Source organism: Schistocerca americana, chromosome X (assembly GCF_021461395.2).
Source record: "Schistocerca americana isolate TAMUIC-IGC-003095 chromosome X, iqSchAmer2.1, whole genome shotgun sequence".
Classification (NCBI taxonomy): Eukaryota; Metazoa; Arthropoda; class Insecta; order Orthoptera; family Acrididae; genus Schistocerca; species Schistocerca americana.
The window spans coordinates 369,225,980-369,240,436 of NC_060130.1; the positions used below are offsets into that span (position 1 = coordinate 369,225,980).

Genomic DNA, 14,457 nt, shown 5'->3' on the forward strand with positions numbered 1-14,457 from the left:
AAATTTGACTTGCTGAAATGCGTACATAGTAATTCTCAATTGTTGACTGTATAGATCGATAAGGACGCGAGAAATGTTCATCTGGTACTCATTTCAAATAATTTCATCGAAAATCGTCAAGTGCGAGAACACAGGCAAACTATGAATTAGCACTTAGTAAAGAGATACTCATCTTTTCTTCAGCCTGGCTAAACACAAGAGTGACGCTCTCAGTCACAGTACTCGAATTTACAGAAGACTATCAGTTTCGGCCGTAACAGTGGTTTGCGACGTAAGCTATGTGCAGCATGTGTGTTCGGCAGGACGGGCGCTTCTGGCAGCTGGCGAAGGCGATGGAGCAGTCGGGGCTGGTGAACCGGCTGCGCGGCTCGCACCAGCCGTGCACCGTGCTCGCGCCCTCCGACGAGGCCTTCCAGAAGATCCCCAAGTCGCGCCTCGACCGCATCCTGCAGGACGACGCCGCCAGGGAGGGTGAGTTCTTCACTGCTTCTCACCTTTGTCGTCACGTTAAACTGTGGCAAAACTACTGCCGTAGTCGTTAAAAAATGCTCGATACTTCAGTCGAGGAACATTTCTTCAATCAAACATGGAGAACTAATTTCGTTTGCTGCAGGTACTACGCTGAGTGTAAATTTCGTCGCTGTATCGCAGAGTTTCAAAAGGAGCATTCACACAGCAAACGAAGTTTTCTTAACACTTTGATAATGACAGTGTGCAAAAGTCTCTGCGTCATACGTTAACAGACTAGTTTTTAAATTAACAAACTGAACCTAAAACATTCAAAAACACACACACACACACACACACACACACACACACACACACACAAGGAACGATAAGAAATTTTCCACCTCATGGCGTTGCTGCAGCGTATATGCCACTTAGTGAGACTCTGAGCCGGTCGCTGTGGCCGAGCGGTTCTAGGCGCTTCAGTCTGGAACCGCGCTGCTGCTACGGTCCCAGGTTCGAATCCTGCCTCGGGCATGGCTGTGTGTGATGTCCTTAGGTTAGTTAGGTTTAAATAGTTCTAAGTCTAGGGGACTGGTGACCTCAGATGTATTTGAACCATTTTTGAGACTCTGATGCGGGCATATAAACACCGACATGTGGGCAAGTGATTATCGGATTATCGTAGCATTCGTGTCCTTTCCGATGTGTGTGCGATAAATACGGGAACGTGAATTACGGCGACGTTATTATCAAATGCGTCAAAAAAGTACTAACGTGCTTTCATTCTTGAATTGGCTGCCGAAAGACAAATACAGGTAGACACCCACCGGAAAATTAAGAATATATATGAGTCACCATGCCCCTCGTAAACAACCGTAGTGGAATGGTGCCCCAAGTTCCGTGCGACATGGGGTGCTGCTGCTTCATGATAACGTACGTCCCCACATCGCAAGTGTCGTAACACAAAAGTTTCACAACTCAAGTGGGATACACTCGAGCACCCGCCCTGTGGTCTTGATCTCGCCCCACGCCCTTAAAAAGGGCCTTGAAGTTTAATACCACGTGTGCGCATCTTCTGTACATTACTTCTAGTAAAGAAATATTCGTGTCACCCGGCAAAACTGCCTTAGTCCAGCACTTAAGTTGATTTGCTTGTCAGGTATGCAGCTTTTTTCTCCGTTATTACAATACCTGTGTTTCATCTAGTGCTAAATAAATCTGTTTTGTTTTGTGAGGGATGTCCAGGGCAGAATAAGAACATTACCCTTATCAGGCTTTTAATGGTTGTAAGTGCTCAGAAGCATTGTTTGAGCATCGTATTTACTTTCCCCGTCGGAGGACACTCTTTTCTTCCGTCAGATAATGGCTTTGCAGTAGTGAAAAGAAGACTGAGACAGTGGACAGACTCTATACACTGAAGGACGTGTATGAACTCATAGTTAGCTCTAGTGGTAAAGGAAATTTTACAGTTACTATCATTGAAAGTGAAGATGTTTATGATTACAATAACTAGTGGCCATTTTATTACAAAAAAAAAGGTCAGTTCCATAGACTTCTGTTGAGGGCTAGGGATAAAAAGGTGTGCACTGCTCCAACTTTTAAGGAATTATGATTATCTGCTGAACAGAGCGGAATACTTGTGACAAAACCGTTCATAGCTGGAATAATTCAACATTCTTTCACACTCTGTCCAACATATCCACGTAGCCCAGAACTATCAACCAGACATGTTTATCCAAATGATGCGTGTCCGCTCAATGAGAACAAAATTAAAGATATTCGCAAAATGCTCAAGTACATTCCCGACAATCGTATCACATCGTACAGTAAGTTGGTGCACTATTCGCTTCAGGAAGATAATAAACTGGCTTTTGTTGTTTTTCAAAATTTACCTCTGAGGAATTAAGTCGTCTTGCAAATTCATATATATTCACAAACTGACTTTAAACTTTAAAAGAATACAATTCACAGATTTCTATACTATCAAAAATATCTCACCTTTATTAAACTAGAATACCAAGAAGAAATAACAGGGTAGAAAGTACTAAGTTCTTAGCTGTACATATTGGTGGAAACTTAAACTGGAAAAACCATATAGGAGACCTACTGAAGCGTTCAGGTAAGGCTACTTTTCTCATTAGAACAACTGTCAACTTTGAGCCTAAAGAAGTCAATAAGTTAATATATTTTGTACACTTTCATTCCCTGTCGTCTTATTGAATAACATCCTGAGGTGATTCCTCACTTACATTAAAAGTATTCATTGTTCAAGAGAACGTAATTACTCATTAACTGCTCTAACTCTGACACAGAACGCGGTGAAATATATAGCTATACAACTCTTTGATAATCTACCAACTGGAATAAAACGTCTGACAGACAGACAGAGTGTTTTAACAACTCCTTCTATACCACACATGAATTCCTGAATGGTAATGATTAATCATTTATACAGAAAAATCCGTAACTAGCCAGCGTGTACCCATACAAGTATTATTTTTAAGACACCTGTTCAATTGAAATGCTCCGCATTAAAGCGTATATCGTGAATCTGGTTTGGCTGACACGCATTAACTAACTAAATAACTCATCGACTATAATTCAGTACGAACAATTAACAAGAATACCACAAGCAATTTATAAATATCGTTATTCACTGTTGTCACGAGTATTGACACGTGGGAAGGAAACGTGCCAATCACCCGTCTCATTCACTTGACAAGCCTTTCTTGGTGTTGTTTTTTAGATTGGTTAGCATTACGTTGGACGAGTGGACGAACATCAGCTCTGATCTCCATATCGTTATTACTCTCAGACTTGTGAAAATCCACTCAGCTATCAATGATTACATTTGTTGTTAAACTAATCATATAGTTGGTTCCCACCCCATATCTGATACGTTATGTTCGAAATTATTTCTAAGCACGGCATGAATTTCAGATTTTTATTTGTCTTCAGCTCCTTAAGTCTCTTTTAACACAGCATGAACTCTTCAACTCGACTCGACACTCGTTAAACTTGTTGCTTTGACGTTTTACTCAAATCAGTTTCTGATAACCACTGTCATTGCCTACACCTGTTCCTGAAGCGATATGTTATATTCGCCTGGTGTTAAAATAGAAAAACACAAACTGAACTAATTCGAGATAACACTGACTTAGCCGGCCCCAGTGGCCGAGCGGTTCTAGGCGCTACAGTTTGGAACCGCGCGACCGCTACGGTCGCAGGTTCGAATCCTGCCTCGGGCATGGATGTGTGTGATGTCCTTAGGTTAGTTAGGTTTAAGTAGTTCTAAGTTCTAGGGGACTGATGACCAAATAAGTTAAGTCCCATAGTGCTCAGAGCCATTTTTTTAACGCTGACTTACTCAGATTGTTCACTGGCGAAGCTGTTGTCTGTCGGAAATTATAATCGCTGCTTGAGTTTAAAGACGACGCAACATGGCTCGGACAGTGTTTCCATCAGCTGGATTGAATAGGAGCTTTCTTTAAGATATATGAATGAACGTAAGTTAATGCCCATAAACAAGAAAATCCGACAGCTTCCGGTTACAGGATTAGTGGTAAAATGAGGAAGCATGCCACATCGTTTAAAAAGCTGCGGGTACTATTGCAAGTCAATATGGAATGGAAAGGATTCAAGAAATTGGTTTTTGAGTTGACGACCAGTAGACTTGGATAACAGTGAGTGGAGCAAGGGTAAAGGCAATGCATCGTGTAAGGAAAACGCATAAAAGGCCATAGCATTGAAGTGTAGCTCCCCAATGTTTGGAGCCTTCAATAAAGCGGGAATAACAGTAGAAATCAAAGACATTCACAGACACAATGCTAAGATTGCAACATGTTAGCATATCTGAAGTGTTTCAGAGAGGTGTAGGGAACTTGAATGAGAATCGTTAGACGACAGTAGTCGTTTTTCACATGAAATCCTGTTGTGTAAGCTGAGACAATCGGTATTGGCAACAGACAGCGTTACAGTTGTACTGTCTCTTTGATGTACTTCGAATGACAATCAGAGAGTAGATCACGCGCAGAGGCATGTAGATAGTCATTTTTTTCGTATTCCATATGCGAACGAAACAGCAGTGGGAATGGCTAACAATGCTACGAAGTAGCCTCCGCCTACCACTGTAAGAAAGCTTGAGAATTATACGTGTCGACTTAGTTACGTAAGAGAAATATGCACGACGACGAAAAAATCGATGTCACATGTGCCGGGCTGTGTGGCAGTGCGGTTCTAGGCGCTACAGTCTGGAACCGCGCGACCGCTAAGGTCGCAGGTTCGAATCCTGCCTCGGGCATGGATGTGTGTGATGTCCTTAGGTTAGTTAGGTTTAAGTAGTTCTAAGTTCTAGGAGACTGATGACCTCAAATGTTAAGTCTCATAGTGCTCAGAGCCATTTGAACCATTTTTTTGATGTCACATGTACCATAATTATTAAGCGAAACAGTGCAGAACCTAAATCTCGACGGCCAGACAGGGATTTGATCCAAATGAAACTAGTGATTGAGAATTATTCAACCTCGTCTGTGAACGAAGACACAATGAAAGAATATTACAATGAAGAGAAGCAGTCATAGAATTAGCATCACATTATAGTTTCGAATTTTCGTTGTGTTATTAGTATTCAACCGACAATGGGATGCTACTAAACGCTACTGTATTAGGAGGATATATGATATTTTTGTCCTAAATATAGAATTTTTGCTATAATATTTGCAGCCTGCAGTGCTAGGCGTAGCTGCAAATATTGGTAAGGCATTATTTTATATTAGTGGTATAGAATGAAAAATCCGTAATAGTTGTATTATAACCTGAAGCAAAGAGAGCAATATTACAAAGCAAGTAATGTTCTCGTGTTGATATGTCAATGGACCTACCATTATTTGGTAAAGAACTGACGCCTGAGGTCAGGTGGGCTGATGCCTTGTTGTTACAAGTAGCCAGAGCTCATGAACGGTGAAGGTTAACCGGAGCTACGGGTAGCGTCCCGCAGTATTACCGTAGGAGTTCATGAGCAACTACAGTGAACGGAGGGCAATCATTTGACCAAACTACAGATACAGAGGTTAGCGAAGCCAACTAACTGGCGAGTAAACCGTAGCTTTTGGCTAGTAGGCTCCCTCCGGTTATGTGCAATGCAATCATAGGAGGCGCCAAGGAAATATATGATACCATTATTTGCTGAAACACAGGATATAAAAATTGACACTCTGTGTTATAATATGCTTAATGTGTCATAAGGAGGAATATGTTCGTTGAAGTTTGAATACAGTGGTGTGCAAAACTTAAGGACTAAAGTAACTTTCGCATGATGTGCCACTGCCAAGTCACATAGCTCGATGAAACTTCGACTCTACATATAAGGAGCTGTTACAGTATAGTACAGTAGGTAACTGAAAGAAATAAGAAATGATACGAACAAAATGACAGTTTTGTTCATAGACAATAATTTCACCGAAATCACCGAAATTAATGATGGTCCCCTGTACATTATAAAAGACGGAACGTGGTTCTTAATTGGACGCGTGATCACCATAGACGGCAAGACATGCTCTGCAATGTGCTCTCATGCTGGCTATAAGGTTCTTAAAGAGCTCCTGTGGTAGTGCGTCCCATTCCTCCACCAGTGAGATTGTAAACTGCTGCATGGTCATTGGTGCATATGAACGTGCTACAATACGTCTCCCCAACGCATCACACACGTGCTCGATGGGATCTAAGTCGGGAGAACGGGCAGGCAAGTCCATTTGCCGAATATCTTCTCGTTCCAAGACCTTCTCCACGTGCGCAGTTTGATGCAGTCACGCACCGTCATCTATAAAAACGAAGTCGGAACTGAATGCACCCCTAAAACGACCCACATGGAGAAGGAGTAGAGTGTCACAATGACGTTGACCAGTGAGTGTATCGTGTTCAAAAATTTGGAGGTCAGATCGCCTATGCAAAATTATGCCTCCATACAATATAACAGTCGGACCACTAAAACGATCATGTTCGACAATGTTCCTGGGAGCATGGCGTCTTCCCGTCCCTCGTCATATGAGTGTACGTCCAGAATCACTACTCAAACTGCATCTGCTCTCAGCCATGAAGACCATACGACCCCATTCTCGTTGGACCAGTCCCTATACTCTCGGCACCATTGCAAATGCTGTCGCCGATGTGTGGGTGTCAACGGAACACGACGTTCTGCTAGTTGGGCAAAGAAACCAAAACCATGCAGTCGCTGTGATACTGTGGAACTTGTGATTGCATGCCTTGCAGTCCTGTTGTAGGTGACTTCAAGTGCACCCACATCGATGTGGGTACCTTCTTGAGTGTTGCACAACGTAGTACTCATCAGCTGCTATACTCGACCATCATCGACCACGTCGCCTCCTTCAGGCAGCAGTGCCTGCGATTCAAAATGCTCCTCATGCACATGAAACAGTGATAGCATTACCATACTCCTGGACTACACTCGTCACATTTCGTCCGTCTTCCTGTTTCCCGATGATTCTTCTCCAAATTAAGTTATCCAAATGTTGTCTCCGGGTCGTGCTGTAATGAAGAACACCACCAGAGTGCACCATAACTGCTCGCTAATTGACACACGCTGTCTTTTCCCAACCTTTAAACTGCCTCGTGTTACGGGGCCTGCTCCATTTGGCACTGCAGTCACGCTGATCCTACGTCATGTGGTGTCCAACTTCCAATGTACAACTGGGAGACCGCTGGCAACATACGACTGCACTTTGCCGGCCGTTGTGGCCAAGCGGTTCTAGGCGCTTCAGCCCGGAACCGCGCTGCTGTGGTCGCAGGTTCGAATCCTACCTCGGGCATGGATGTGTGTGATGTCCTTAGGTTAGTTCGATTTAAGTAGTTCTAAGTACAGGGGACTGATGACCTCAGATGTTAAGTCCCATAGTGCTTGGAGCCATTTTTTGAACTACTGCACTTTCACTTGTTTCCATCGAGTAGTTCATATAGTATGTCACTTTACTTATCTCGTCCTTAAGCATTTCAGACCAGTATATATACAGCGTGATTCAGCTACCTATGGGTTTTATGCAACCCGCAACGCCTTCATAAACGATGCACAAGATTTTCATATTCTCTCGTTCCCTACACGCAAACTGTTAGTCCTACGGAAAAAATGCACAGTGCCTTTTTGTAGGAAATTTAATGTAGTTAAATTTCGTACTGAGATACCTTTTTGCTCGAAGTCACGGTTTTAGAGTTATTCAAGAAAAACGCGTCTGAAGGTCACTTTTTACATCCTCCTTGAATAATTCTAAAGCGTTGGTCACTGGCAAATATATATCCCAGTGCAATATTAAATTTTCTACCAAAATGTGCTGTTCGTTTTGTCTGTAGAACTAAAAGTTTGCTCGCAGTGAGGGAGAGAATACGAAAATATTGCGCATGGTATTTGAAAGTGTTTCGGATTGCACAAAACCGATGGGTAGGGGCAGCTGAATCATCCTGAATAGTACTCCATTGCCAAAATTTCGGAGCCGGCCGTTGTGACCGAGCGGTCCTAGGCGCTTCGGCCCGGAACCGCGCTGCTGCTACAGTCGCAGGTTGGAATCCTGCCTCAGGCATGGATGTGTGTGATGTCCTTAGGTTAGTTAGGTTTAAGTAGGTCTAAGTCCAGGGGACTGATGACCTCAGATGTTAAAAGTCCCATAGTGCTTAGAGCCATTTGAACCATTTGAACAAAATTTCGGAGGTTGTTCTGGGATATTTTCTTCACATTTTCGTATAATGGACCTGTGGTTGCCAGTGGCGCATTATTGAGTAATTGCATTTCGTTTGATTGCTATCCCCCTCCCCCCATTAACTCGGTAAGTGTGTGTACCAAAACCTCTACACAACAGTGCAAATGACGGCTGTATGCGATGTGTATGTTGTTTGCGAAAAACTTTGTCAAATCACCCACAGTGCTTGTTGTTGTCAACAGTAACGTCAGCCTTACTCTTCGCCATAAATGTTGTTTTCGGTACTGAACGGTTCTGTCTCGGGTTTGTTCGTCTAGCAGCTTTAGTTGTTAACAGCGGTATGGGTAGATCTGCTGGTCAACAGTTGGCCGATACGCACTGCAAGAGCGGCAGAACGACGCTATGCTGAGCTGTTCCCGCAGCAATAGCAACCACATCTCACTACTTTTGCATCTGAGAGGTATTGCACTACCTGTGCGTTGTGTTGTGCGTTTTGGTGATGGTATATTACAGGCTTTTTGGGTGTTGGGAACGTGTTTTCACTGAAACAAAAGTAATTTGTGAAACGAACTCAATAAATTGTAATTACATTATTATCACTCTGCAACGAGCAGTCGGCAACCATGTATCCCTTACACCAAAATACTCACAAAGCACCCCTGAAAAACCTTAGTAGAATTGTCGGTAGAGAGAGAGAGAGAGAGTGATTGTGTGATTCAGAGATATAAATATTTCGTATCTAGGTCTAGGAAGAAATTATGCAGGAAAAAATATTTAAAGTTATTTTTTCCATGTGTTCGTATTTGATACGTACCACCCGGAATTTCATGTTTCTTTCTATATAAAATTCTTCGCTGTGAGAGGAAGTTCTCGATTAATTGTGTATTGTCTTTCTGAAGGTGACTTATGCCGAAGTTGATTTAATTAATCGTTCTCGTAAACTATCTGATGTCGTTCTTTTACAAATTTGTAAATGATTTTTAGGTCTACAATGGCTTTTAGTAATGAAGAAATAGCTGTCAATGTTAATTTACGGATAATGCATAGAGATTAGCAGACTGATCTAGAGCTACTGTTCTGAAACCAAAAAGCCGCATGGTTCCATTTGGAAAAACAAATCTGATGTCTGCATCTCGATGTGTAACAAGGTTTCGATAAAATGCTGTTTGTTGTTTTACTTGGGCATAGTAACTATTCGTCAAAGTGAAAACAGATTATCAATATCTTTAGCGCATCAAAAGGTATCTAAAGAGAAATGGATGCCTCGCTCTGTATGTAGGATTCAACTAAGTGGTGCCACCCAGAAACCACAGAGAAAAGCTGTTCGAAATTCGATCGCCTAGTACCCAACCGAAGCTACTCCGAGGCTCCCAGTGAAATGGCGCATAAGCTCCTCCACCGTTCCGTGACCAGTATTAAAAATGGCTCCACGTGTTGGACGCAGAATGTATCAAAACTGGTATCAGCATTAAGGAAAAAACAGACTACCAATACAGCTCTAGGAGACAGCGAAAGATTGATGATAGCCTAGGAAAGCACCGTGTGACGGTATTAATAATGGAGTAGATGCCTGTATAATACACTGGTATACGTCGGATACATCGGTCGCCTTTTATAGCGTCTTCTGCTTCTCAAACTGGCCACTCTGCGACGACAAATAGCTGTAGAGAAACAGTATCATACTTTTTACTAACTAAATTCAGTTTGAATAATAAGCTGGAATGCTGTTTTATGAAAATTACAAACTAATTTAAGTAAATTTAAATTTTAAAAAATAATAAGGGTTTAACGGCAGCATCCGATAGTAAATCAACATAATAATCTGTAGATACATAATTCTGTTGGGTTTAAATGGTTTATAGGGAGTAACAATAATTTCTAATAGTTATTGGCAATAAAATGCAAATAAATTCCAAACTTATTGCCCAATCAAAAACCAAAGACATAATGTAAAAGCTGATGGATTTTTTGTGTAGTGAGTATAATTAAAGTTCCAGATTCAAAACACAGTTAAAAAAAGGGACGTTGCTCACAACGACTTCATATCCGAACGGAATATTATCGCAGAAGGAGGGAACCTGTGAAAAGAAGAAAAAAATTGAACGAAAATTTTCCACAAGATTGCACTGTAAGCGTCATAACGTAAATGGTCCGGCTATGAGTGACATACGAGTCAAAATACGACGGCCACGATGAGAGTTGCACGTTACACCAACCGAATAATGTGCATGACCGAGCCGCGCGGAGTGGCCGCGCGGTTTAGGGCGCCATGTCACGGATTGCGCAGCTCCTCCCACCGGAGGTTCAAGTCCTCCCTCGGACATGGGTGTGTGTGTTGTCCTCAGCATTAGTTAGTTTAAGTAGTGTGTAAGTCTACCGACTGATGACCTCAGCAGTTTGGTCCCTTAGGAATTCACACACATTTGAATATTTTTGCATGACTGCACAACTTCGGCATTGAACAGCTGTGGCGCTGTTAGTTATGTAAGACTATCCATTACAATAAAGTCGCACCACATCGGATGGGAAAAATCGGCTTTTCATTGCCCTGAGTCCATAAACCGCATAAAAAGCGAAAATGACATCGGTTTTTGATTGTCCTGAGACCGAAAAACGCAGTCAAAGCTACAATGAAATCGATTTGTAACTGTCGTGAGCCTGACGCAAAACATTTTCAATGTGCTGTCCTTCGTTTTCTACCAAAAGTGAAATCAAGAACCCCCAGCATGATCCACAACAGATCGGAGTGCCTCAGAAGTCACGTTCAGAATGCAATGCGCAGTGCAGTCCCTCAGTTCATCTATGTTTGTAACAGGAATACTGAACGTAACATCTTTCTGATAAGCTGATAGCCAGAAGTCACGCGGATTAAGATCAACTAATCTGGACGGCCAGGCTGTAGATATGTGGTTCCAGCCTGAGGGCTAAAAAGTAATTTTCTGAAGGGTAAAACCAAAGGGTTCGATTGTGTTTCGGTGACGAAACTAAGTTATTTTTAAAAGATTGTTACTCTTATCGCTATTTCGTAAGACTATAATACTGATTACATTAATTAGAAATAATTACATATTTCTAAAGACTACATTTATCGGGTGAAACAATATGGTGGAAGTAACAGATTATGAAACGAACGTGTGAACATCATCTTCTTCACATAGTCAACGCGGTACACACATGCTTTGTTCTTTTTATCACGTATATAGGATAGTAAACTGGAGACACATACTGAGTACATCACATATGTTTAAATATCTCATGAAAATTCCTTCTCAGAGATGCTGATAGTTCTCACAATGGACCAGAAATCGCTTCATTGTTCACTTCGTAACAAATAAACGAACTAATTCACAGCAGAACTAACCAGTAATTATGTAATGGCTACTACACTGCTGTAGAATCTAAGTGTAATAATAATAATTACTATTATTAGTGGCGGTGGTCAGACACAAAACGTAGGCAGTCTGAAGTCTCCTAGTATCTACCATTTGCCAACACAGAGGTAAAAAGACTAATAAATCCAGAAATTATGAAACATACAAACAATAAGTATAGTACACACAGTTTCTGAGAAGGAGTTGCACTGAGAATTCCTTCATCATTCTATGAAAAAATATTGTTAGAAACAAGCAGTACAATCTGCCTCATTGACTCATTAGTTCTTAGTTTAATAAAACGCCTACAAAACTAAATACCATTATCTTTCGTCATTTTAAAAACTAGTTTTCATATCAAATTCTTTTCGTTCTGAAGTTCAGTGGGTGCTAATATTCATGATAGTGAGAGTGCTACCTAATACCTGATTCCACTCAGTGGTAATCGTCTCGTAAAGGTTGGGACCACTGCTGTAGGGAAATAACGGCTGATAACTCTAGCATTTCCAAAATGCCACTGCAGCAGCTGCTTCACTGGCTGTGCCGTGTTCGGAGGAGTCTCATCTTGCAGTAGAATAATCCTACTCACACATCCACGCTGTTGAAGGGTCGGAACGTCGTTGGTGCGCAAAAGACGCTCATCGCGTTTATCAGTGACGGTGCAGCTAACGGCACCCCCAGGACCCATCTCCTCGAGACATTATGGTTCTACGATAAACGACATCGTCAAACTGCACCACATACGTAGTACTTACCTCTGCAGAATGTAGCGGTACCGGTTCATGTGCGAACGGATTTTCCGTTGTTCGTCCTCCGCAATTCTGTGTATTGACGTGTTCTTGGGACTGGAAATGGGCTTCGTCTGTCTACGGAATGTTCCATTCCCATTCATTGTCCACTTCCATGCGAATAAACGTTTGTTTTACTGGGGGGTCAGCATGAAGCAACCACTGGACATGGTTAATTTTAGAATGAGGTTTCCACTCTGCAGCGGAGTGTGCGCTGATATGAAACTTCCTGACAGACTGAAACAGTGTGCCGGACCGAGACTCGAACTCGGGACCTTTGCCGCTAGTGGGCAAGTGCTTCACCGTCTGAGCTACCCAAGCACGACTCACACCCCACCCTCACAGCTTTACTTCTGCCAGTACTTCGTCTCCTACCTCCCAAACTTCACAGAAGCTTTCCTGCGAACCTTCCAAAACTAGCACTAGGATATTGCGGATACATGCCTGGGGGATGTTTCCAGAATGCGATTTCCACTCTGCACCGGAGTGTGGGCTGGTATGAAACTTCGTGGCAGATTGAAACTGTGTGCCGGCCGAGACTCGAAGTGGGACCCTTTGCCTTTCGCTGGCAAGTGCTCTACCGTCTGAGCTACCAAAGCACGACTCACGCCTCGTACTCACAGCTTTACTTCTGCCAGTACCTCGTCTCCTATCTTCCGAACTTCCTTGGGAGACGAGGTACTGGCAAAAGTACAGCTGTGAGAACGGGGCTTGAGTCGTTCTTGGGTAGCTCAGACATTAGATCACTTGCCCACGAAAGGCAAAGGTCCCGAGTTCGAGTCTCGGTCCGGCACACAGTTTTAATCTGCCAGGAAGTTTCATGGGTAATTTTGTACATGTGCAGAATTTTTGGTAGAATTTTATTCGTCTTTCTCAGATGCACGTCCAAAGTTCGAGCAGTCCCATGTGCCCTACGTGTTTGCAGACCACCGCTTGCCCCCTTAAGTGCTGTGGCCACATCTTCTATTGACGTCGGATCAATTGCTTTCCTGCCTGTGTCACACTGCACTTTGAAAGGACCTGTTTTTTCAGATTTCGTGATCATTTTGTGCAGGCTCTTGGCAGACATCAGACCAAGGCCTCTTTTCATTCCCTTAAGAGTCCCGAGCTTCTGCAGACCTATTGACGTACAGGTACCGTTCCCGTAAAAGAGCTCTATCAGCAGCGCGCGTTCCCGCATTGAGACAATGGTGGCGAGCGTCTCAGACGCAAACTGAGAAATAGCCGTGTATCCTGGGACTTTTATTCCACATATTCTGCCTCTTACAGCACCATCTACTCGTAAAATTCTCGTTAACTGTTGTTTTTTTTTTGTTTCCATAACGTTTCCCCCTTGTTTTATAATATTCTGTTCAAATCTGACGTCATTACGAGCAGTCGTTCTTTCTTTACACCCGTTTTGAAAATGGAACTTTAATTATAATCACCCTGTATTATACTTGTGGTAGCATTAAGTTTTAATATAGTCTTTATTCACGAAAAAGTTCGCTTGAGACAGCCGACAGATTGTATCCCAAATTTCGCAAGTAACCAATGTTAAATTAGCAAATAGTTGAAATCAACGCCTAAGTACGAATTGTGTGACGTGTTTAGACATACAATTTGAGTTGTAGTTATACAATTAATAATTTTTCCTGTTTTTGAAGAATCAGAGCAAATCACCTTACTTCTGGCCTGAGACAGGACAATCGACACCTACCGACTGCCGTGTCTTCCTCAGACAATGGCATCATTTGGACGCTGCATGAAGCGGCATGGTGTTGGCATACAACTCTTTCAACCGTTGTCGACTTTGAGGACCTTGGATCGGCTATTTCTCATTCGCACACTTCCTTAACTGGCATCACGACGTTGATGGACCCAGTTCCAGTCCTCCCACCAAAGAAACGTCCCTAACAGTACAGGGAATTGAACCCGGGTCCTCTGCATGACAGTCAGTCACGCTGACCACTATGCTACGGAGGCGGAATGATTTTGAAAGGTTGACGGATTTTTAAGCGATGCAGCCATCTCGTTCGGGACAGTCTTGCGTGCGTGTTCGACGAAGAAGGATCTTCGATAGCCAGCTGAATTTTGTGGCATATCGGTCAGTTGTAAAGATGTCTGAAAAGTTCATGCGATAGATCTAGGGACTTTTAATATTTC

The 14,457-nt window shown here is 42.6% G+C and overlaps 1 protein-coding gene across 1 annotated transcript in view; it reads left to right on the plus strand.

Moving 5' to 3' along the window:
- Window positions 1-14,457, plus strand: part of LOC124555150 (transforming growth factor-beta-induced protein ig-h3-like) — a 326,998-nt gene that overhangs the window by 256,199 nt on the left and 56,342 nt on the right. Inside the window, exon 7 of the mRNA XM_047128967.1 lies at window positions 303-471. Within this exon, the coding sequence (XP_046984923.1) occupies window positions 303-471 (169 nt within the window). The remainder of the gene's footprint in view (window positions 1-302; window positions 472-14,457) is intronic.